Source organism: Lontra canadensis, unplaced genomic scaffold, assembly GCF_010015895.1.
Source record: "Lontra canadensis isolate GAN:19392208 unplaced genomic scaffold, GSC_riverotter_1.0 scaffold54, whole genome shotgun sequence".
Taxonomy (NCBI): Eukaryota; Metazoa; Chordata; class Mammalia; order Carnivora; family Mustelidae; genus Lontra; species Lontra canadensis.
Genome location: NW_022631048.1, coordinates 13286482 through 13309637, shown reverse-complemented (window position 1 = coordinate 13309637; position 23156 = coordinate 13286482). Strand labels below are relative to the sequence as shown.

Here is a 23156-nt window from a genome sequence, read left to right as displayed (position 1 = left end):
ATACTGGTTTATGAATTGTGCACTGATAAAGGTACTACGCTAATATGATATATTAATAAGGTAAAATGGGTGTGAGACCTATAGGAACTCTCTGTACTATCTTTGCAATTTTTCTGTAAATCGAAAACTATTTTAAAAATTTTAAGTTTGCGGGGTGCCTGGGTGGCTCAGTGGGCCTCTTAAAGCCTCTGCCTTCGGCTCAGGTCATGATCTCAGGGTCCTGGGATCGAGCCCCGCATCGGGCTCTCTGCTCAGCTGGGAGCCTGCTTCCTCCTCTCTCTCTCTGCCTGCCTCTCTGCCTACTTGTGATCTCTGTCAAATAAATAAATTAAATCTTTTTAAAAAATGATAATCACCCATAATCCTACCCTTCCCCACCAAGAGCAAGTGGGATGTGCTGCATTGGTGTGGGTCCAGGGAGGGAGGCTCTCTTATCCGCTGCTGGTGGGAGTGTGAAGAGAGCAGCCGCTCTGGGCACGTTTCATCTGTACCTGTTCCTTAGCTCGCCAACACCACCTCCAAGTAGCCCTCCCGTGTATGCACAAGGAGATGTACAAATCCATGCTCAGCCTCATAGAGGTTCCTGCTCTGTACCTGAAATCTCACAGGTGCAATGAATTTCAGGATTTAGGTTTCTAGAAAAGTAACATGATGCTCACCTTGCCTTAGGTATTACCCCGCATCAGGGCCTGTGGCTATACACAGCGGAACCAGGCTCGCCGTGTGCCCGACACCTGACCACACCTGTCAAGGACGCCAAAGGGTATAACACCCCATTCGTGAAGAGTATAAATAGACACACCTTGTCTGGTCAGTTTTTGTCACCAAATGAGTTTGCCCCAAACTTACAAAAGAGAAGGAAGATAAACTAGATTTCCAGAGACTTGGGGATTTGGGAATTCCACATAAGGGATTATGGAGCTGGAGTGGTAAAGTAATTGGGAGCAATGTGCCCACCAGCAAGGGGACGGGATGAAACCACTGCATTGGTTCACACAGGGGAACCCAGTGGGGCCACTGCCATGAGGACTGGGCAGGTCTACACGGCCCCCGTGAATAGATCTAACGTGCGTAGCCTGTGAAACTCGAGAAAGCGGATGTCAAGCATGATTCCATTTACGAAACATTTTAAAACCTGAGATAATACTATATATTGTTTACATATAGATACATGGAATTAAAGTTTCAAAACTTGCACGAAGAAGACACACGCCGAGTTGGAGAGACAGGAACAGGTCACACCCACGCTGCCACATGCCGCCTTCAGCTTAATCATGTCCTTACCAGTCCGACCTGATGGCCAGAGGAGGTCCCACTACAGGCACCCCCGTGAGGACAGCCTCTCCCAGACCTGAGTGGGAGGACCTGTCGGGGACCCCATCCGGGAACCCGCATGGCCCTGGGGTCATCAGAACTAGTGTCCACTGCGGGGCAGAGAGCTGTGAAGGCCACTCTTGGAGGAATGTTCGAAGCCGTAGTTGACGTAGGTGCTGCTGGAGGTGGATGTCGGGCCTGGGTGGCTCGGGCAGGAGGCCATCCTGACCCTGGTGGCCTCTTCCATCTGCTTCTGCTCCAGCACTAGAGCTGCGTTGACGTCAGGCCCTGCAGGGGAACAGCCACAGAGGACCACGGTCAGGGGGGCCATGTGCTGAGCAGGAGGCTCCTCGCTGCCCTGAGTCGGTCAACGGGAGGAGGAACAGCTTCTCTTAGCAAGCAGGCCTTGCTGGGTACAGCCACAGGACGTTCCAGGAAGAAAGGAGACAGGTGTGCACAGGTAGGCGGGGACGTGCTCTGCGAGATAGAGCGATAGGATTGGTGCGGTCGACTGCGTGGGAGGGGCCCTGCTGGCTGGGAGTGCTGAGTGCAGGGGTGGGGGAGGCCCCGTTCGGTGCAGGGGGCGGGGCTGCTGTGTGGGAGGGGCCCTGCTGGGAAGGGACTGCAGGGGCGGGGGCGGGGCCGCGGGTGGGAGGGGCCCTGCTGGGCTGGGAGGGCAGGGGCGGGGGCGGGGCCGCTGGGTGGGCGGGGCCCTGCTGGGCTGGGACTGCAGGGGGGGGGGGGGGGGAGGGTCTGCCCGGCGCGCAGGCGCCTGGGCGCTCACCCAGGTAGCTGAGGACCACTGGCAGCAAGACCAGGCCGTGCAGCAGGCCCAGCACGGTGATGAGGAGGTTGAGGCGGAAGAAGAAGATCTGGATGAGCTGCGCCTTCGCCAGGCCCAGCACGAGGATGCCGGGCAGGTTGGTCATGGCCACACCAGCGAACACCTGGGGGTCACAGGCAGGCGTGAGGCCAAGCGGGCGGCGGGGCGGAGGGGGGAAAGGGAGGCGGTGGGCCCACTCACAGCGCTGCCCATGAACACGGTGGCTTCCTTGGCCCTCTCCAGCCGGGTGGGCCGGGTGCTGACCGCAAAGGCGCGGGTGATGTGGGACACGAACTCCACGGAGATGCCCACCGCCTAGGGGCCGAGAGGGGCGTTAGGCGAGCGAGAGCCAGGGCGCGGGGTGTCCGGAAGGCAGCGGAGTGTCTGGCGAGGGCGGGTTACCGTGACCAGGTTGATAAGGGACACAGCGTTGTAGCTGATGCCCCACAGGGCCATGAAGCCCACAGTGTCCACGAGGATCATGACGATGGAGAACAGGTTGAGGAAGCCCGAGCGCAGGTCCATGCCCAGCAGCAGGCAGCAGACGATGAAGGTGGGCAGCAGGCAGATGGCGAGCATGAAGAGGCCCTCGGGGACCACGTTCAGGTACTGCTCGTAGAACACGTTGGTGATCCTGCCGGCGGCGGGGCGCTGTCACCGCTGGGGCACGTGGCTTCCCGCGTGGGCCGCGCCCACCCCTCGCCGCCCCCCCCCCCCCCCGCCCCTGCTCTCCCCCCGCTCCCCTCCGGGCCTCACGTGTAGGGGAAGACCTCGAAGGTCGGGTCGGTGCCGGGCACCTGCCGCAGGTAGGCGGTGATGTTGGCCGCCAGCGCGCGCGACGCCCTCAGAGCCTCCGTGTAATCCTGCGAGTTCCGCAGCGGCTTGTGGTAGGCCATGAACCGCGAGGCTGCGCCGGAAGGGGACAGGGGGCAGAGGAAGGGCAAGGTCAGAACCCGCTCGCTGCAGGCGCCCTCAGACCCAGGGGCACATCCCGGCGCAATCAGGGTTCGGAGGCCACCACAGTGGAACATTCCTCCATTGTGAGCAAGGGGCCCAGCCTGCGGGTTTCCAGCCGCAGCCCTGCAGCCGGTCCTACTCCCCCGGGAGCCCCAGGCCCATCCTGTCTCTGCACAGTGCACTCTAAAGACGCCTCCCAGATAAACCCACATGCTGTGTTCTAGGGCTTCAAAACATGCCTTGGGTTTTTCAGACTAAGTCAATTACTTTTCCAGCATGCATTCTCCCAGAGGGAAGGTCCAGAAGGGGAGACAGAAAGGCGGGAGCTGTTCCGCTGACAGGATGAGGGCAGGCCGTGCAATGGTCATCCGTTTAACCCGCTGCCCACATCGGTGGTGGTTTGTGCGTGTGAGTGAGGGGTGTGGCTGACCCCCCCAGCACATGAGGAGTCCCGGAATATCCCGCTGACTGAGGATTTGGGGGAGGGGAGAGGGGAACAGAGCACACAGGGGTGAAGTCAGAGAACGGGGAGCCAGGTACCACAGCCTCTGAGGATAGGACCAGTGGAAGGCTCCCCAGGAAGGAGGAAGGGGAGACGATCCCAGATCGAGAGGCTCTTCCCAGGGGCTTGCGGTGACCCCCCAGGGCTGCTGCTTCTGGCCGTCCCCACCAAGTGAGGCCAGGCTTACCTAAAATCTGGCCGTCGTGTCCCAAATGCACGGAGGTGTTATACGCAGCCAGTCCCCTGCAAGGCCGGAGCAAGGGCTTCATCAGGGACCTGGCCACCCTCGAGGGCCAGCTGTGCTCCCCACCCCGGGCTTACCCTTTGGGACATTTGATGTTCGGGGGGTCGCTCAGGAACCAGGGAAGGTACTTCTGGAACTGCTCCTCCGAGGGCCGCACAGGGCCGAGCGTCAGGCTCATGCAGTTCTTCAAGCAGGCCAGGGAGTCTGCAAAGACGGGGGGACTCTGGGCAGCGGCCCCCCAGCCCAGGCCGGACGGCCCCCCGTTCCCATGCAGGTCCCCGGGCACTGCCGCCACCGAAACACAAGACGCACGTGTAACAGGTGTGCTCTGGCGGAGAGGGGCTCCTCTCTCGGTCACAGAAGCTGCCTGCAAGTCTAGCAGGTGGGAGAGCCAAGCGGGGGGCCGAGAAATGACCCCCGCGGTCTCCCCTCTCCGCCGACAGATGAGACTCCTCTGAGGCCAAGGCCGCATGCTAGGTGCGGCTCTCCCTCCCACCCGCGTAACTGCAGCTCGGGGTGAGCTCACCCCCGCACATGCCCCAAGCCCACACCCCCACCCTGACTGACCCTGCGAGAGCGCGGGAGGGGCAAAGAGGGCCTAGCCGTGCTCCTTCCCTTGCCGCAGCTTCCCAAGCACTGGAAGGCCGGGTGCCCCCAGAGACCCCGTACTCACTGACGGTCGAGGGGCAGAATTCGCCTTTATTAGGGCCGTAGATGTAGAGGCGGCAGCAGGAGGACGGGGTCAGCCAGTCGATGAAGTCATCCACCCAGGAGGAGGCGGGGATGGCCAGGTATGACCTGAGGGCCAGGGGAGAGGACGCTGAGTGGGGGCAGGACCTGGCAGGCGGGCAGTGAGTCCTTCCTGCAGTGCCCCCCACCCCCGCAGGCATGGGGCAGCGGGAGGACAACTGCGTGGGGTCAAGGAGTCTGGAAGTGGGGCGGGGGGACACCGACAGGGCTCGGCTGGGGCACTCACTCCTCGGGGAACTCGGTGGCATATTGTATCTTCTGGGTTAAGGAGTAGCTGTCACATCCCGCGCTGGAGCAAATGGCGTTCATACCCGCCTCGCTGGAGAAGTTGTAGCCCCCTGTGGTGACAAAGTAGACTGGGGCCCCCACCTCGAAGTAGCGGTTCAGGCTGAAGAAGTAGTCCAGCAGGTATGAGTCCTGGAACAGAAGACAGTCCCGGGGCTGGGGCCTGACTCACCCGCAGGGGCTAACGGAGGCACACGCACACTCACGGAGGCTCACACTCACGGAGGCGCACACTCACGGAAGCACATACACACGGAGGCACGTATAGAGGTACATACACACTCACAGACACACTTACACACACACTCATGAGATACACATTCACGGAGGTACATACACTGTCACAGAGGCACACACTCACAGAAGACATGCAAGAGGTACGTCGTAACAGACACGTGTGAGAGGTACCCGCACAGACGCCCGCACCCACACAGACCCGCGCCCACAGATGCCCGCGCCCATAGAAGTACACTCGCAGTCACCTCGCAGAGGGGTTGGGTCGGAACTGTACCCACAGAGTACACACTCAAAGGTAGTCACATCCCTGTGCGATCACAGGGACACACACAGAGCACACCCACGTAGGTGTAGGCACAGAAGCACACGTGAGCACACTCTGACACACCCACACTCAGGTCCTGCTGCCCCTTCCCATTATCTCCTTTCTACCACAGCTACAGTCTAATGAGCTGCTCTGTGACCGTAGCCCACACGCGTGTGCACCTGTGAATGTCTGCCTGCACACCTGCAAGGCCGTGTGTCAGGTAGCTGCCTGATCTATTCCCTTCCCCTGAGTGGTGTCAGAGAAGATGGCATAGAAGGTACCAGGCATCTGTCCCCTGACCTGGGAAGCCCTGCGCGGGCAGCACCTGTCTGATAGAGCTTGGAGCTCTGGGGTCTGCTGAGGGCTCGTAGCTCCCTGGAGGAGGCCAGGAAGCTGAATCGTGACCCATGCCAGCAGCCTTCAGCTCTCAGCATGGTAGTGGCCAGCCGGCCACGTGCAGGCACTTTGCACACAGCTTGCGGGGCCCAGTGTGGGACATGAGGACCCCGGCCCCCAAAGATCACGGATTTGCGTTCTGACCACTGGCTGCTGCTCTGACCTCAGAGGTGCAGAGTCAGGAGGCTGCTGTCAGCTCCCCTTCTCGAGCTGGCGCGATTGTCGAGGTGTCTGAGTGACTAATGACGGGTTTATTAAGTTGCCTCTTCATGTTTTCCCTTTTCTCCCTTTTGGCAGCCAGACATATAAGGAATGGGACATTCAAAGGCAATCACAAATACAAGTGAAGGCACCACACTTTACCCAGGCAAGGCTTGGGCTCAGAAAAGATCTGATAAGACTTTAATTTTGCAGCTCAGGCTAATCTCCAGGACAGAGACACTGGCAACAATCACACTTTTTTAAAGCAAGCCCCCAGGGAATGGGGAGAATCTGATCTTTAGAGTTAGCAGACGGTAAGACTCAACTGTCCGTTTCTCAACAACTGTCACAGACACACAGTCAATCAGGGAAGTATGGCCCGTACCTAGGAACCAGCACTCATCAACAGGTGATCTCAAGAAAGACCAGATGGCGGATGCATCAGACAGACACTTCAAACTCCTGTCTTAGGGATGCTCAGAGAGCAGCCGGACAAGGTGTGAGCACACGGGAGCACTTAACCAACAGAAAACATGAAATAGAACCCAGAAAGGAATTTCGGAGCTGGAAAGTATGAGGATTACGTGAAAGATCCTGGTCATAGATTATATGATCTTATGTACGTGAAACTCTAAAATTCCACTCCAAACCCCTTAAAACTAATAAATAAATCCAGCAAGCTTGCAAGTTACGGGATTGACGCACAAAAAAAATCAGTCACATCTCTCTACACGAGCACTGACGCCCAAACGGAACTAGGGAAAGCCTAATTATAATAGCACGAAAAGAATAAAGTACTTAGGAATTAATGGTCACGCAAGGGGTGAACGGCTACACACTGACAGCCACACAGCATCGCTGAAAGGAACTAAAGGACACACCAGTGGGAAGATATTTGCGTCCGTGGGCTGGAAAACGGACTATTGTTCAGGCCGCTAGAGAGTCTCCACATTCAGAGCAATCAGTCCAGAACCCAATGACCTTTCTTGCAGAAACAGAAAAATCCACCCTAAAATTCACAAGGGACTCCAAATAGCACAGACAATCTTTAAAAGAACAAAGTTGGAGGACTCGGGGCGCCTGGATGGCTCAGTCAGTTGGGAGTCCAACTCTTGATTTTGGCCCAGGTCATGGGATCCGGCCCTCGTTAGACTCCACACTCAACAGGCAGTCTGCGTGGGATTCTCTCTCCCTCTGCCCCTCCCCATGCTCGCTCGCTCTCCCTCAATAAATAAATCTTTAAAAACAATGTTGGAGTGCTCACATCTCCTGGTTTCAAAACTTGCCACAAAAATACAGTAATCAAATCAGTGAGGTGCTGGCACGGAGACAGACACACAGACCAACCGAATGGAGGAGCGAGCCCAGACACAAACCTTGGCATATATGGTGACATGGAATTTGACAAAGGAGTGAAGGCCATTCAGTGGGGAAAAGGAGTCTCTTCAGTAGATGGTGCTGGGACAACGGGGCATCCACACACAAAAGAATGAAGTTGGACCTTCAAAAATATACACAACTGTAGCAGCCACGTCCACAAGTACCAAACTGGAAAGAGCCCAAATGTCCATCGACAGATGAAAGGATAAAGATGTTGTCTATACACACAGTGGAATATTACTCAGCCATCAAAAAGAATGAAATCCTACCACTTGCAATGACATGGATGGAACTAGAAGGTATTATGCTAAATGAAATAAGTCAGAGAAAGACGATTACCATATGATCTGACTCCTGGATTATAAGATACAAAACAGAGGATCACAGGGGAAGGGAGGGAAGAATAAAACAAGATGAGATCAGAGAAGGGGGCAAACCATAAGAGACTCTTAACTCTAGGAAACAGACTGGGGGTTGCTGGAGAGGAGGTGGGTGGGGGGAAGTGGTAACGGTGATGGGCCTTAAGGAGGGCACGTGATGTGATGAGCACTGGGTGTCATATGTGACTGATGAATCACTCACCTCTACCTCTGAAACTAGAAATATACTGCATGTTAACCAAATTTGAGCTTAAATTTTAAAAAATAATATATACATTATATATATGTATGTAATTACATATAATTTTGGTTATATGCTATTAAACAATTATCAAAATATCTGTATCTCTTTACAAATTTTATACAAAGATTTATACTCTTTCTAATGTGTTATCTCTTTTATATATGGACATTTTCTTCTGTGATTAGCTTTTACTAATGTAAAACTTGCTTTGATTTCTGTGTGCCTCATCCTAGGCAGATAATGAAGTGACTATAAAATCTATAAGAAAAACAATTATATAAGGAAGTGTTTGTGACACAGGTATGATAATTTTTTACATGAAAAAAGTAATCACAATAAAAAATTATACACAACTTTAGAACACCTAAGTGGCTTGGTCAGTTGAGCGTCTGACTCTTGACCTCAGCTCAGGTCTTGATCTCGGAGTTATGAGTTCAAGTCCCATATTGGGTTCCACACTGGGTGTGGAGCATACTTTAAAAAAAAAAAAAAGGAAAAATATACATAACTATGTACAAAAATTAACTCAAAATGGATCCAACACTTAAGAGTTGAATTTTTAATACCCTTAGCAGAAACATAGGAGAAAAGCTTCAAGATCCTGGATTTGGTGATTATTGCTTAAATGACACCAAAAGCCCAGTGAACAAACAGAAAAATAGGCAAATTGTACTTTATGAAAATGAAAAACTTTTTTAAGGTTTTATTTTTAAGTCATTGCTACACCCAGCATGGGGCCTGAACTCATGACCCTGAGATCAAGAGTCACAGTCTCCTCCAACTGAGCCAACCAGGCACCACGACAATTAAAAACTTTCATTCAGGGCACCTGGGTGGCTCAGTGGGTTAAGCTTCTGCCTTCGGCTCAGGTCATGGTCTCCTGGGATCAAGCCCCACATCGGGCTCTCTGCTCAGCAGGGAGCCTGCTTCCCCCTCTCTCTCTGCCTGCCTCTCTGCCTACTTGTGATCTCTCTCTCTGTCAAGTAAAAAAATAAAATCTTAAAAAAAAAACTTTTGTTCATCAGAGGACACTACAAATAGAGTAGAAAGGCAACAAATATGAATGAAGGAAACATCTGCAAACCATGTATCTGATAAGGGATTCTACCCAGAATATCTAGAGAACTCTCCAAATTCAACAAAGAAACAAAACAACAACAACAAAAAAAAGGAAGCTGTTTCAAAAATGGGCAAAACACTTGAACAGACATTTCTCCAAAGAAGACACAGAAATGGCCAATGAGCGCATGAAAAGGTGTCCAGCATCACCGATCATCAGGGAAAGCAGATCAAAACCTCACTGAGATACCCCTTCACACCAATTAGGATGGCTGCCATCAAAGCAGAAAAAGAAAAACGCCAGAAACCGCAAGTGTTGGCATGGACGTGGAGACTTCGCGCCCCTGGAGTGCCGTGGCGGGGGTGTAAAACAGAACAGCTGCATGGGAAAAAGTATGGCGGTCCTCGACAAATTAAAATTAGGATTATCATCCGATCCAGCGGTCCCACCTATGGGAACATATCCAGAAGGACGGGAAGCCCGTTCTGGAAGAGACAGCTCTGCACGCTTGTTCACGGCAGCCTCAGTCCCACCTGCTCGAACATGGAAGGAACCCGTGTCGTAGCAGACACACGATGGATAAACAAAAGGTGGTGTGTGTGTGCACGTGAAAATCCCCAGCCTGGAAGAGGAAGGACCCCCAACCCATTCCCGTGTGGCTGACCCCGGAGGATGCCACGCTGAGTGGAAGGAGCCTCGCACAGAAGGACACGCTGTAGGGTTCTGGCTCCGAGAGGTGCTGGGAGGCGTCCAACCCACGCTGACTCAGCACCACCCGCCAAGCCCCTGCCCCCAGCCCTGTCCCTGACTCTCTTGAACCCCAGGGGAGTGAGGCCACCAAGCAGGCTCACCTTGGGCAGGGCCAGCTCCTGATCCAGCCCCACGCTGACGTGGCACATGAAGTAGAGCCCCACTCCAAACAGGCCCGTGAACAGCAGCAGCTGGGGGAGGGGGGATATTCTGGAGCTGGGCGGACGTGAATTCCAGCCACCCCGGTTGTGAGCCCCACGGGGCCAGGGCAAGCCATCAACCCCTCCATGGGCGGCAGGACCAGGCGCCAGGCTGAGCAGACCCTCCCATCCCCCTGCCGCACTTCCCGCCCCGCTCACCACGAGCCCGCGCGTGACCCGGTGCAGCAGCAGTGGGACATAGAACTTGCGGAAGAACCAGAGCAGGAGCCCCTCGCTTTGGTCAGGCGGGGGCAGCTTCGGGGCGCCCACGCAGCAGCAGACATCCAACCGGGAGGCCTGGAAGGAGGCAGACCCTCGGGATGGTCCCAAAGCAGCCCCCGGAACTGCCTCCCTCCCGTGGAAGTGCCTCCCCAGGGGACGTCCCAGAGTGCTTTGTTGTTTGTTTTTCTGTCTTGATTAAACACCTCTAAACTTTGCACTGTCGCAGAAACGCTAGCTCCCTCATCTCATTTACGTTTTTTTACTCGACCTTTTGTACTTTGCAGGTTTGATTGTATTCCCCTAAACCACCTTTCCTCTGGGGCCCTGGGGGCTTCATGCCCACACAGCGCAGCATCTGTCCCTGCACCCAGCCCCTCTCTCTGAGCCTGTGAAGGCATGAGGCTCCCCCACCCCCATCCCTGCAGAGATGAGCCCGGGCAGGTCCCTGGGACCTGCACCACCCCTACCTCCTGCCTCCTGCTGTCCAGAGAAAGCAGGGCCACAAAGGCGGACACCTGGAGCAGGAAGTCGAGAACGATTGCAAAGCCGGAGGTCAGGGCGAAGGTTCTCACAGCTGGCATGGGGGTCAGGGCCCCTGGAGGGTGGGTGCAGGGGTGAGTCTCAGGACAGGGTGTCTGCTCAGAGGAGCGCAGGGAAGGAGGCTGCCCACCCCAAGTGCCCCCAGCCCCCCTGGCCACCCAGGCTCACCGAGAAAGAAGCAGATGGCCTCAGACAGGCTGCAGAGCAGCATACTGGGGGCCACTCTGCCCAGCGCGCGGCCGATGTGGTCCTCTCGCCGCTCCTCGGGCCTCCGAGGCAACCTCTGCATGGGGACATCAGGGCCAGTGTCCAGAGCCAGCCGTGGGCAGGGAGCTGGCCTGTCTGTGCCCGTGCTCTGCCCGTGAGGAGCAGAGCCCACCAATGCTCTCTGCCTCGTCCACTTCTCAGGGTCTGGCCCAGACACATGCTTGGCTCGCTTTGGGACATCCATAGCCTGCTCGTTCCAGCACGCCCCTGGGTCCCTCAACGTCCGCCCACAGGAGAGGCAGATCAACTCAGACTGTCCGTCCGTGGCATGCCACGGGGGAGGCCGTGCGGTGCCACGTGATGCCCCGCAGACGGCATGGCGACCCGAGGGAGAATAAGTGCAGGGGACACGCGCATCATGAAGATGACACGGAACCGTCTGTGGTCTGTGTGCCCATGTCTGCCCACGCATGAGCAGAGTCGGCCCGGCCCCGGGGGCTGCAGGAGCCCCCCGCCCTCTCACCTGGTACTCCAGAACGAAGATGAAGATGTTGTCGGCCCCCACGGCCAGCACCAGGAAAGGCACCACCTGAAGGATCACCAGGGAGGAGGGCACCCCCAAGTAGGAGAAGAAGCCCATGGCCGCCGTGACTGCTCCCAGCACCACCGCCACCCCGCCCAGGCCCAGCGTCACCTTGGAGTCCACCTGCAAGGGAACCAGGCTCAGCTCCGGGCTGCCTCGCGTGGTGGGGTGTTCTAAGGGTCAGCTCTGCATCTGCTCTGGGGGCCGTCCGAGAGCAGCGCACCTCCAAGAAGCGTTACCCCTTGGGGAGCCCCTGTGGGGAAGGTTCTGGATATCCTGACAAGCCGAGACACCCCACCCTGCCCTCCCACCCGCCCCAAAGTCTCACCAGCACTCGGCGCCAGCTGGAGTAGCTGCCCAGGGCCAGAGAGATGTACAAGAAGATGACGATGTAGCTGACCCCAAAGATGGGCAGGTCCTGGGCCGTGGTGCGGTTGATCTCGTCCTCCAGGGAGCGCTGTGGACACACCCCGCCAGCCCCGCTGACCCAGGGGCTCCCTGAGCCCCAGCAGGGCTGCGGTCCCGGCCTCCCAGATGAGCGAGCCCAGGGCTGTTCAGGAGGGGAGGAACCCACCGGAGCCCCGCCCCGGGTCCCCTGCCCACAGAGCCAGGGACCCAGAAACCTACCTCCGCCATGAATGTGACCTGGAACCTGCCAGCTGTCTGCCGCTGGAAGGCTTTCATCTCCTCTAAGAAGGCCGCCTCCCAGAGCTTAACATGGGCCAGCCGGGGGTCCCCAGGTTCATAGTTGTTGAGGGAGAAGGTCATGATCAGGGCCTCCGCCTCAGAGTAGTCCTTCCCTGGGATGCGAAATGCTCAGCTACCCTCCTTCCTCACCTCTGCTCCCCTCCTCAACCAGCCTCCTCTCCCCCACGCCAGCCCATCCCTGTCTCCCCTCCCCTCTCCAGCCTCACACCCGCTCCCCTCCCTATCCAAGTCATGGTCTAACCTCTCCACCTGACCTCCCTCTCTCAGCCAAGGACCAGACCTGTAAACCCAGGCACAGACCAGAGGACCTGAGAGAGCGGGGGGAAGCTGAAGGAGGTGGCAGGTCCTCAGTCCCCTCCAGCCCCTGCTAGGACCGGCCACCCCCAAGCAGCAAGAGCCCGTCACTATTCCCTCCCACCACTGCCCCTGCCCCATACGGCCCCCTCGCTGGCCTCCCCCGGGGCCACCTGGCTTACCTTTGTAGCCTCCCACGGCAAGGAAGGGGAAGACCGGACCTCCATAGTCAGCCATGCAGCTCAGGGCCAGGGCTGTGCCGTCCTTGAAGGTGAGTGGGGCACTGGAGGCAGAAGGAAGGACCTTTCCTGGCCCTGTGCCTATTGCCAGGCCTGGTGCCAGCCCCAGGCTGCCAGCACCGGCATCTGACCCCATGGTCAGAACTGTTTCTCCCAGTAAGATTTCATGCAACCCAACTGACAGGGGACCCTCTCCCCGCACAGCCGCCCAAGGCTCTGGGCTAAGGGCTGCACCCAGACAAGGTGGGTGGGCCTCACACACACAGCCCCCCGGGGGGACACCGGGACTTCGCCTCTGGGGTCAGCACACATAGCTGCGCGGGCCTCGCACCGCTCAGCCTCCTCCCTCGCCAGCCTGGAGTCCTCCAGGCCCGAGTTCAGATCCTTCTTCCTGCGGACAGGTGAGCAGCCCGGGGCCTCGGGCACGTCTCTCCTGAGCCTTCCTGCAAACACATCCTGGGCACGGGGATGAAGCGTTCTTTGTGAGTACGTCCGTCGCCAGCTGTCCTGGGCATGCTGGCTGCCTGGGACGTGGAGAGGCTCACGACACCCCGGGCCTGTTTTCCCATCTCTGGGTCAGGCATCATCAGCTACCGGAGAGCTTCTGTGAGCTTCCAAAATCAAAATCAAGCCGGCGTGAGCTTTGGACCCGGGGCCAGAGCTTCCTCCCCAGCCCGCTGGCCAGGGCCAAGCACAGACTCTGGGAAGCGGCCCAGAGCGTGGGCTTCCCCGAGGGGCAGGGCCCTGGGTCTCCCTCCCCTAATCCAGTGGTTCTCAGTGTGGCGTCAGGGCCCAGGGTCTGCAAGGCCAGAACTATTCTTATAACCGCTAAGATGCTGTTTGCCATCCCCCTCATTTGACCTCATTATAAGGGGTACAGACGGTTCACCAACACGGCTTCAGGCTCCATATTGCAACCGACAGCTAGGACAAACCCTTGTTGACTCCGGTGCAGTAGCAAAGCTAACCCAAGCCCGTGGAAGCCTGTTGCAGCCTCCCTCCCTTGTCTGGCGCATAGGGGTGAGGCCGTGCATTCTCACTGGGCTCCAGACCAGGGCCCGGCTGGACTCTATCTAGCGAGACACTGTGCCACCTCTGTGGACTTGCAATGCGCTCGGCACTGTTGTTTGTAAAGAACTAACACAGATGTTTTCTTTTCTGTTCTGCTTTCTCATGTGGGAGAGGTCGGGGGACCTGGGTCTCTCCAGACGCTGGGGACCCCTGTCCACTGCAGCCTCAGACAGCCTCGGCCACTGCCTGCCCACGTGCCGCCATCCAGGCTGGGGTGGCCGGAGCCTTCGCTCCCAGCCCCAAGGCCTAGCAACCTCCTTAGCTTCCTGGTTTGCCCCGCGGCAGAGAGGAAGAAGCTGGCCCTGAGCCCCAGAAGCGCCAGGCTGTGTGGCTGTCTCCTGCCCAGGGGACATCCAGCCCAGGCGTGCAGAACCTGAGCTGAGCCCCAGCCCCTGCCCTGGCCCAAGGGCACCTCTCGGGGGACCCTGCTGGCCTCCAGGGCCTGTGCGGAAGCCCACGCACGCCTGGGGCCGTCACATCATTCTGTAACACACAAAGCAAGGACGTGCGAGGATGCCACTGCTCTGTCCGAGTGGAGTGGAAGCCGGGAGGCCCAGATGGCCCCGTGCAAATCTGCAACAGCCAGTGAGAGCCCATGGAGAGAGAGGGCCCTTGGGGGAGACGTGGAGAGAAAGGGGGTGGTCTGAGTCTAGGTCTGAGACCCAGACATGGAGCCACCTGGGAGCCCAGTGGCCGAGAGGCCCCGGCGCGCACAGCAGCCCCGGCTGGGGCGGGTTGCGGGGGACTCACTTGATGCAGTAGAGGAAGTGGTCCCTCCAGTCCACCTGGGAGGTCTGCCCCGTGAGTGTCTGGTTGGCTGTGAGCAGCAGGCGCGAGCGATTGCTCTGGAAATACTGCAGGACGCTGTTGACGCAGCAGTCGGAGAGACTGGCGTTGTGCGGGTTGAGGGGCGCGAAGCAGACGTCCCGCAGCGAGATGTTGCGCTTCTCGGTGGGCGACCACACCTGCAGGTGCCGCAGCCTCTCCTGCAGCTCCAGCAGCTCCAGCAGGAAGTCCAAGGCCAGGATCCCGCTGAAGTTCTTGGGCCCGAGCAGCAGGGAGTCGTAGTGGTAGCCGGGCTGCCCCGGGGCCGTCAGGATCACCTGGTTGGTCCGGAAGAAGGGGCCAAAATGCTGGTCATGGAAGGCCTTCTCGCTGCGGGCTTGGCTGCTGGGGGCCGACCACAGCTCCACGGGGTCCGTGGTCAGCTGCACAAAGGCCAGGCCCCCCGACAAGGCCACCACCACGGCGATGGACAGGAGGAGGACAGTCAGCGGCCACGAGGCAACCCACGTGCCCCAGGCCTGGAAGCACCGGCTGAGGACAGTGTGGGTGGAGAGGCTGAGTCTGTCGGACAGGCTTGTGCCTCCCTTGGGGTCTGGTGTCTTGTCCCGGCGGCGGGACGCGGCCAGGCGCGTTGCCACCAGGAAGGCGGTGAGCAGGACAAGCGCAGAGCAGAGGAGGATGACGAGGACCAGCCCGCCCGCCATCTGGCCCAGGTAGAAGGTGGCGTCCAGGGCCTGGGGCCGGGCGATGACAGGGCAGGATGCGGCACAGTCCTGGCAGGAGCAGGCGGCCGTGCCGTTGCCCTGGGACACGTTGCAGGGCTGGATCTCCCCGTTCAGAGGCTGTATCCCGCTGCCGGGGTCCTGGCCAGGCTCCAGCAGGTGGAAGGTGATGTCCAGGGGAGCCAGGCCGTTCCCCGTGTCCCCCTGGAAGTTGAGCCAGCGCTGAGCGGTGCAGAGGGCGGAGCCGTACACGCCGCACATGGCGCCCACCGCCAGCGTGGCGGCCGCGGGGATGCGCACCCGGCTGCACGAGTCGTAGGTCCACTGCGCAAAGTCCCGCTGGTAGAAAGCCTCGTAGGCCACCACGGCCGGGGGCCGGCCACCCCCACCCCCCGCCACGCGGGTCACGTTGATGAAGAGGCTCTGGTTGGGGCTGCAGGTGTTGTGGCAGTGCAGGTTCACGAAGTTGTCGGAGCAGGCGGGGCAGCGGGTGAGCAGGGCCTTGGTGACCGCCAGGCTGGTCTCGAGGGACACCAGCTGCTTGGAGGAGCAGCAGGCGTACGTGGAGTTGGGCCCCGAGTAGAGGCGGGGGCAGACGCGCCGGAGGAGGTTCAGGTGGTTGCCGGTGACGAGCACGGCACGCGTGTTGGACAGGCAGGACACATTGGACAGCGGGGCCAGGCCCCCGGACAGCTCCGGGTTCCTCCCACAGTCATCGTAGAAAGCGCAGTAGCCGGCCTGGTGGATGGGCGTGTGCGGCTCGCCCTGGGCCTAAGGGCAGGGCAATGTCAGCACGGGCCCCCCGCCGGGCAGCACCTCGGGAGGCTGGCGGGCAGCGGGGGCCGAAGGACCCAGAGCAGGGGCAGGCGTGGGGGGCACTGCTGAGAGACCCAGGGAGAGGTGGGGCCCCTCCCACAGTGTCTGGAGGACACCCCTGCCAGGCCACAGTGGTGGGGTCTCTGGAGAGGGAGGTGGCCGGACACACCTGCATTTCACAAGGTCACGGCGGAGGGCAAGGGGACAGGTGGGTAGAACGGGGTGGGCTGGGGGACCCCCGGAGGGTGCCGCGTGGTCCCACTGGGACACGGTGGCCCCTGACAGGTCGGGGGCTGAGACCAAGGGGCCTTGCCCTTGAGGCATGGTTGCTTCAAAGGTGGCTGCCGTCTGCCTGAGCCGCGGCCCGCACCCAGAGGCCTGGGGCCCCTCTTGGAGATTCTTGGGGCCCAAAGCCTTCGCCCGTCCTCCCAGATGTGCGAGTGACGGAGAAACTTGAGGCAAGCACCCCGGAATTACCCGGCCCCCAGATGCTAAATCCTCGTCAGGTGATCCCCCCGAGCCCACCCCACAGCACCCCGGGATGGGAGCCTCCCTCAACCCTCTGCTCCCACCTCAGGCCAGGACGTCCACGCGCACCACGGATGGGAGGCACTCCGCCACCCGGGACCCCAGGACCCCCACCCGCACCCCTCCTGGGGCTGCCTGGGATCCCTCATCCCTCCAGGCCCTCCTCGCTGTGGCCACACAGCCCCCAGCACATAGTCCCCTGGGGCCGCGGTGGCAGAGTGGCTGTGCCCGCCCGCACCCGGACTCACCAAGTGCAGGAGCAGCGCCCACAGCAGCCAGCTCCTCGGGCCAGCCTCTGCCATCCCAGCGCGGGAAGAGGTCCCAGGGTAGTGGGGCTAGGCCACAGGGACAGCCGGGGACAGCCAAGGGCTGGCTCTTGGAGACCCAAGTGCTTGTCGAGGTAGCTCATGTACTGAAACTCGGGGTGCACAGTGAGGCGGGCTCCCCGTCAGGGACAGCCTGGTCTGACTTGGCCGGGACCAATGGGGCTGAGCCCCACACCTCCCACGGCTCCCCGCTGGTTAATGATCCACTTCTCCTCCCTCCTGCCCTTGTCCCCGTCTCTCCACAATCCTCCCAGTGAGGTGCTGGGATCTCCCTTGGGCCCTCTTCCCAAAGCGAGAGCGGGCCATCTGAACCCCACTCAACACCTGCCCCTGGCCTGTCCAGCCTCAGCACCCCCCTCTACCCAGCCCCCTCTTGAGACCAAGCCAGCTGGGGCCAGGACACACCCTTGCACTGTCAGCCTTAGCAACAGTTGTTAATTAATATTAACAACCTGATAACAGAGGGGACAGTTAGGGGTGGAGTGACCAGTGACAAATGTCCTCCTCTGGGCAGAGGGGGAAGATCGGCTACCCTGACAGCACACAGAGTTCCCAGATGCGAGAGCCCAGGCCCTCCTCTGCCCACCCCCCTCCGTCCCGTCCCCGCCAGGCCAGGCCTGTCCCCACCAGCCCTGGAGGGGCAGTGTCACCTGGAGCCCCACGCAAACAGCGCAGGTGCACGGGACTCAGCTTCTGCTCCCTCCCTCGGACTCTCCCTATCACCAGCGGTCCAGACCTTGGCCCCCGCACGGAGGCTGAGCTGATAAGGGAGCCTGCGCGAGCACCTTCTGTGTGGCCGCCCACCTCGTGCAGCTGCAGGAAGAAGCCTGCTATCTCTAACCTACCGAGGCTCGAGGACCCTGGCCTGACTCAGAGGAGCCACCCCAGCTGTGCCGGGAAGACAGAAGCCGAGGGAGCTCAGGCCCACCCTGAGTCAGCTCTGAGTCAGCCTCCCGTAGAGAGAAGAGTCAAGGGCCCCGGGCCATCTGTGTGCAGCCGCCACCATCTGGTCCCCTTTGGGCCCCGCCCCCATGCACCACGCTAGCGGATGTGGAGCCTCCAGCCCCCCTCAGGGCTTCCGTCCCTGCTCCTGGATCTTCCCCCAGAAGCAAAGCCTGAGACGGGGATGTCACTGCACACAGTTTATCACAGGTGACCCAGATGGCCCCAGCAGGGGCGCAGGGACGAGCCAGGGAGTGGAAGGAAGCCTGCGTGGTCTCCGAGGTCTCAGCTGACACGCGCCCAGGCCAGAGCAGAAGACGGACGTGCTCCCCACAGTCCGTGCGCGCCCAGGCTGTGTCCCGCAGAGCGACAGATCCAGCTCCTGGGGCCGGTGCCTGCGTGTCGTTATCATGCCTTAGTTTTCGGTTCGTGACTTTGTGCCCAACTGTTAGCTCCTCCATCTCGCACTGATTCAGACCGAGATCCTGGAGATCAGATTAGGGGGCCAAAAGGCGCCAGGCTTCTGCCCTGCGTGCCGGGCCCGCGGGCGCTTCCCTGGGCTAATCTGGAGTGTGGTGATTAGCAGATCGCGCGGGGCACTGGCGGGGGGAAGGGCTCGGATGGCCGACACCCCAGCGCCGAAATGCTTTCCGCTGACACTGGCGATACCCAAGCGCCCCGGGCAGCAACCTCGCCGTCACCATGTGCCGTCTCTGCTGTCAGGCTGGACGCCTCCTTTCCCATTTTCCTTTGAGACGAGGGACATGGGGTCATGGGCCCGCTCGGGCCCAGAGAGGGGTGAGCGGGTCTCCCGGCTCAGAAGACGGCGCAGGGGAGAAGCCTGCTGGGGTCCGGCTGGCGGATGCTGGGCAGCGGGCCCCAGGCCGTCGGAGAGTCCATGGTCTGGGCTGAGAGGCGGGGGTTGGGCTGCGGCACTCGGCCAGCCTGGCACAACCCCGGGCTGGGTGTGCGGGCGACGCTCTGACCAGCCCAGGTGCACTGTGGGGACTCCCTGGGCGGCCGGCCTGGAGGGGGAAATGTGGGGTCTTGGCACCTCGGGGCAGCCTTCGTCTTCCTGTTGTCAGAGCCCCAATGCTGTGTGCTGAAGGACTGTGTCCGCCGTGCGGGGGAGAGACGCTTCCCTGCCCTCCCTGCCTCCTTTGCTGCGGGCCATGGTCCTGTGGTCCTGTTCTGGCCAGTGTGAAGCCTTTTTTTCTCATGTGTCATTTTTTTGGAGCGGTCCCCTGTTTGCAGGAGATCCCACCCGCCCCACCACGGGCCACAGCCCGTTACTAACCACGTGAGTTAGTGGGGCACTTTTGCTGCTGTCTGTGACCCAGGAGGGACAGGTTACTATTAAGGCGAGTCCACGGTTTACGTTAGAGCTCACTCTTGGGGAGCTGTGGGATTTTACATCGTACAGAACCAGTCTCTCTGCCTAAAACTCCCGCACTCCTCCTTTACCCATCCTGCCTTCCCAAAGCCCCGACCGCCACAGCTCTTCGCGCAGACGTTTGTTGGCAAAACACACACCACAAAACTCACCGTCTCCACCGTCTGAAATTCAGCACCTTCGCACTGTGGTGCCGACATCACCACCGTCCCTCTTGTAAATAGGAGCTCTGTGCCTGCCAAACCCCACCTCCCCAGCCCCCCGAGACCCCCGCTCTGCTTCCTGTCTGCACGATTCTGAGCACCCCAAGTGCCTCACGTAAATGCAACCAGACGGTCCTTGTCTTTCCCGTGACTGGTGTATTGCATGGAACGGAAGGTCCCCACGCTTCATGCCCGCTGGAGCGTGTCTGCAGTTCCTTTTCTAAGGCTGAATGCTGTGCCATGGCATGGGCCGACCAGGGGCTGCCGAAGGACTCCCAGGGCTTCCACTGTTGGTTACTGTGAATAATGTCGTGACCATGGGTGTGCTGCTTGCCTCCCAGACCCTGTTGCAAATCTCTGGGGTATGTATCTAGCCATGGAATTGCCAGATCAATTGGAAACTTTATTTTTAACTTTCCAAGGAGCTAGCCTATGGTGTCCCACAGTGGCTGCAGCCTTTCACACCCCCACTTTTTCACACCCTCTGCATGGGGCTTGCCGTTGTTTCAACGGCAGCGGTCCTGATGTCCTCATCTGCAGATCCCTGGAGAAAGGTCTCTCCAAGATCCGTGTCTAGTTTGCAATCAGACCGGGTGTCTTGTTTGGTTGTTTCTTGTTGCATATAGGCATTGTCTATAAAATCTGGATTTGATGCTTTATCAGAGATGTGGTTTGCAAATATTTTCTCCCTTTCTGTAGGTTGCCTTTTTACACATTTGACAGCAACCTTCGAGGCACCAAATTTTAAAATTTTCACCGTGTCAGATTTGCCGATTTGCTAACGGTGCCTTTGAAGTCATAGCCAGTGACTCACTGATAAATCCCATGTCACGAAGCTTTTGTCCTGGTTTCTTCTAAGAGTTTATACTTTAAACTCTCCTTTTTTAAAAGTGGGTCCCATGCCCAATGTGGGGCTTGAACTCATGATCCTAGATTGAGAGGGGCATTCTCCACTGATGGAGCCAGGCAGGCACCCCCACAATCTATGACCCAGCTTGAGGTCAGTTTTGTATATGGTGTTAGTAAGGGCCCAACTTCATTATTTCACACAATGGATATTCACTTTTCCAAACATTTCATGAAAAGACTGTCCTCTCTCCATTGAAAGGTCTCAGCACGCTTCTCAAAACTCATTCCACCATATATGCAAGGGTTTGCTTAGGAGCTGTTCATTTGGTGCCATCCCATTTGTCCATATGACTGTCTTACGCCAGCACCACTGTGTTCATTACTGTATATTTTTAGAGAGGGAGAGAGCGGGGGGAGTGGCAGAGGGAGAGAGAGAATCTTAAGCAGATTCCACACCCAGCACTGAGCCAGACATGGGGCTCTATCTCAAGACCCTGAGATCATGACCGGAGTCAAAATCAAGAGTCGGATGCTTCACAGACTGACCCCTGATGACTCTACATTTGTGTTAAGTTTTGAACTCAGGAAATGTGATGTCTTCCAACTTCACTCTTTTTTCGAGATTTTTTTTTTTTTATCTATTTGAGGTCCCTTGAAATTCCAATACGATAGATTTTTCCATTTCTGCAAAAAATGACATTGGGATTTTGATAAGGATAGCATAAAATCAGTAGCTCGCTTGCGTTAATAACAATATCAACTATTCCAACCTGTCCATGAATACGGGGTTCTGTTCCAGTTCCATCTCCTTTAGTCTCTTTCAGCAATGTTTTCTCATTTTTGGTCTAGAGAACTTTCACTTCCTACGTGAATGTAATTCCTAAGGATTTTACTCAGTTTGATGTTATTGCAAATGGAATTTTCCCCTCAGTTTCCAGAACAGTTTGTTCGTTGTTCTTGTATAGAAATGCAACTGATTTTTCTGCGTAGACTTTGAAACTTTGCTGAATACCTTATTTGTTCTAACAGGTGTTTTTGTGAAGTCTTGAGGCTTTTTTACATATAAGACCATATCGTCTGCAAACAGAGATCATTTTACTTTTTCCTTTACAAGTTGGATGCCTTGTATTTCCTCTTCTCCCCTAACTGATCTGGCTGGGATTCCCAGTAGTATGCCGGGTGGGGTGGTGATTTGGTGCGGTGGTGATTTGGGCATACTTGTCTCATTCTTTTTTTTTTTTTTAAAGATTTTATTTATTTATTTTGACAGACAGAGATCACAAGTAGGCAGAGAAGCAGAGAGAGAGAGAGGAGGAAGCAGGCTCCCTGCCGAGCAGAGAGCCCGATGCGGGGCTCGATCCCAGGACCCTGGAATCACGACCCGAGCCGAAGGCAGAGGCCTTAACCCACTGAGCCACCCAGGCGCCCCTACTTGTCTCATTCTTGATCTTAGAGGAAAATCTCTCCATCTTGCACTGTGAGTAGGACGTTTGCCGTGACTTGGTCATAGACGACTTTTATTATGTCGAGACATTCTTTCTACTCATAGTCTTTTGAGCGTTTTTATCATAAAAGCATGTTGGATTTTGTCATATGCTTTTTCTCCATCAATTGAGATGATGTAAATGGGAAATTTATTGGGCTTTCCCCCTACATTTTGTTGATATGGCGTAACACACCGAAATCGTACTTAGTCACGGTGTTTAATCCTGCTAATATGCACTGAACTCTGCTCACTAGAATTTTGTTGACTTTTGCATCAATATTCACAAGGGATATTAGTCTGTCATTTCCTTTCTTGAATGGTTTCTTTGTCTGGGTTTGGCATCGGAAATGCTGGCCTTTTCAAATAAGTTAAAAGCGTTCCCACCTCTTAATTTTTTTTTAAGATTTTATTTATTAATTTGACAGAGAGAGAGACAAGCAGGGGGAGCAGCAGAGGGAGAGGGAGAAGCAGCAGGGTGTGGTCAGAGAAGACAAAGCGTATGGTATCTACCTTTTCAAATGTTGGGATTTAATTTGGGGCTTGACCCCAGGACCCCAGGACCATGACCTGAGCTGAAGGCAGATGCTTCATTCACTGAGCCCCCCAGGTGCCCCCATCCTTTTCTTTTTTTTTTTTAATGTCACTGGACTGTACACTTTATTTATTTTTAAAGATTTTATTTATTTATTTGACAGAGATAGCAAGTAGGCAGAGAGGCAGGCAGAGAGGGGGAAGCAGGGTCCCTGTTGAGCAGAGCACCTGATATGGGGCTTGATCCCAGGACCCTGAGATCATGACCTGAGCCAAAAGCAGAGTCTTAACCCAGAGCCCCCCAGGTGCCCCATCCTTTTCAATTTTTAGGGCAAGTTTGAGGAGAATGGGTGCTAGTGGCTCTTCAAATGTTTGGTAGAAGTCACTCCCGAAGTCATCGGGACCAGGGCTCCCCTTTCTTGGCGCCATTTCTGATTGTTTCAATCCCCTTTATAGCTCTGTTTGGGTTGTCTGTTCTCTCCTGATTTGGTCTTGACAGGTTTTGTTTCTAGGAGTTTGTTCATTTTATCTGGGTTATTCAATTGCTTGTCACACAACTGTCCACTGTGCTCTCTTGCAACACTTTATATCTGTAGGACTGGCAGTAATTTCCCCACTTTCATTTCTGATTTGGGCATTGGAGGCCCCTCTCTTTTTTCTTAGTCAACCTAGCTACAGGT

The 23156-nt window shown here is 57.2% G+C and overlaps 1 protein-coding gene across 1 annotated transcript; it reads right to left on the bottom strand.

The window, feature by feature from the left end:
• Window positions 1–1110: 1110 nt before the first annotated feature.
• On the bottom strand, window positions 1111–17202 carry NPC1L1 (NPC1 like intracellular cholesterol transporter 1). The gene is made up of 19 exons (XM_032875054.1): window positions 16995–17202; window positions 14645–16173; window positions 12767–12867; window positions 12210–12382; window positions 11911–12039; window positions 11523–11705; window positions 10961–11075; window positions 10720–10847; window positions 10190–10327; window positions 9932–10021; window positions 4817–5007; window positions 4514–4638; window positions 3918–4044; window positions 3784–3839; window positions 2894–3044; window positions 2540–2771; window positions 2339–2452; window positions 2099–2261; window positions 1111–1602 (listed from the first exon to the last, which is right to left on the bottom strand). Exons 1-19 carry the CDS (start codon window positions 17046–17048, stop codon window positions 1415–1417), a joined length of 3987 nt encoding a protein of 1328 aa, XP_032730945.1. The 5' UTR covers window positions 17049–17202; the 3' UTR covers window positions 1111–1414.
• Between the last annotated feature and the right edge of the window lie 5954 nt (window positions 17203–23156).

Coding starts and splice junctions, on each gene's coding strand:
- NPC1L1 (XM_032875054.1), bottom strand. CDS start 17,048: ATGGCAGAGGCTGGCCCGAGGAGCTGGCTGCTGTGGGCGCTGCTCCTG. Junction 16,174..16,994: donor GGGCGCTGCTCCTGCACTTG/GTGAGTCCGGGT, acceptor CCCTGCCCTTAG/GCCCAGGGCGAGCCGCACAC. Junction 12,040..12,209: donor AGGTCACATTCATGGCGGAG/GTAGGTTTCTGG, acceptor GTGTGTCCACAG/CGCTCCCTGGAGGACGAGAT.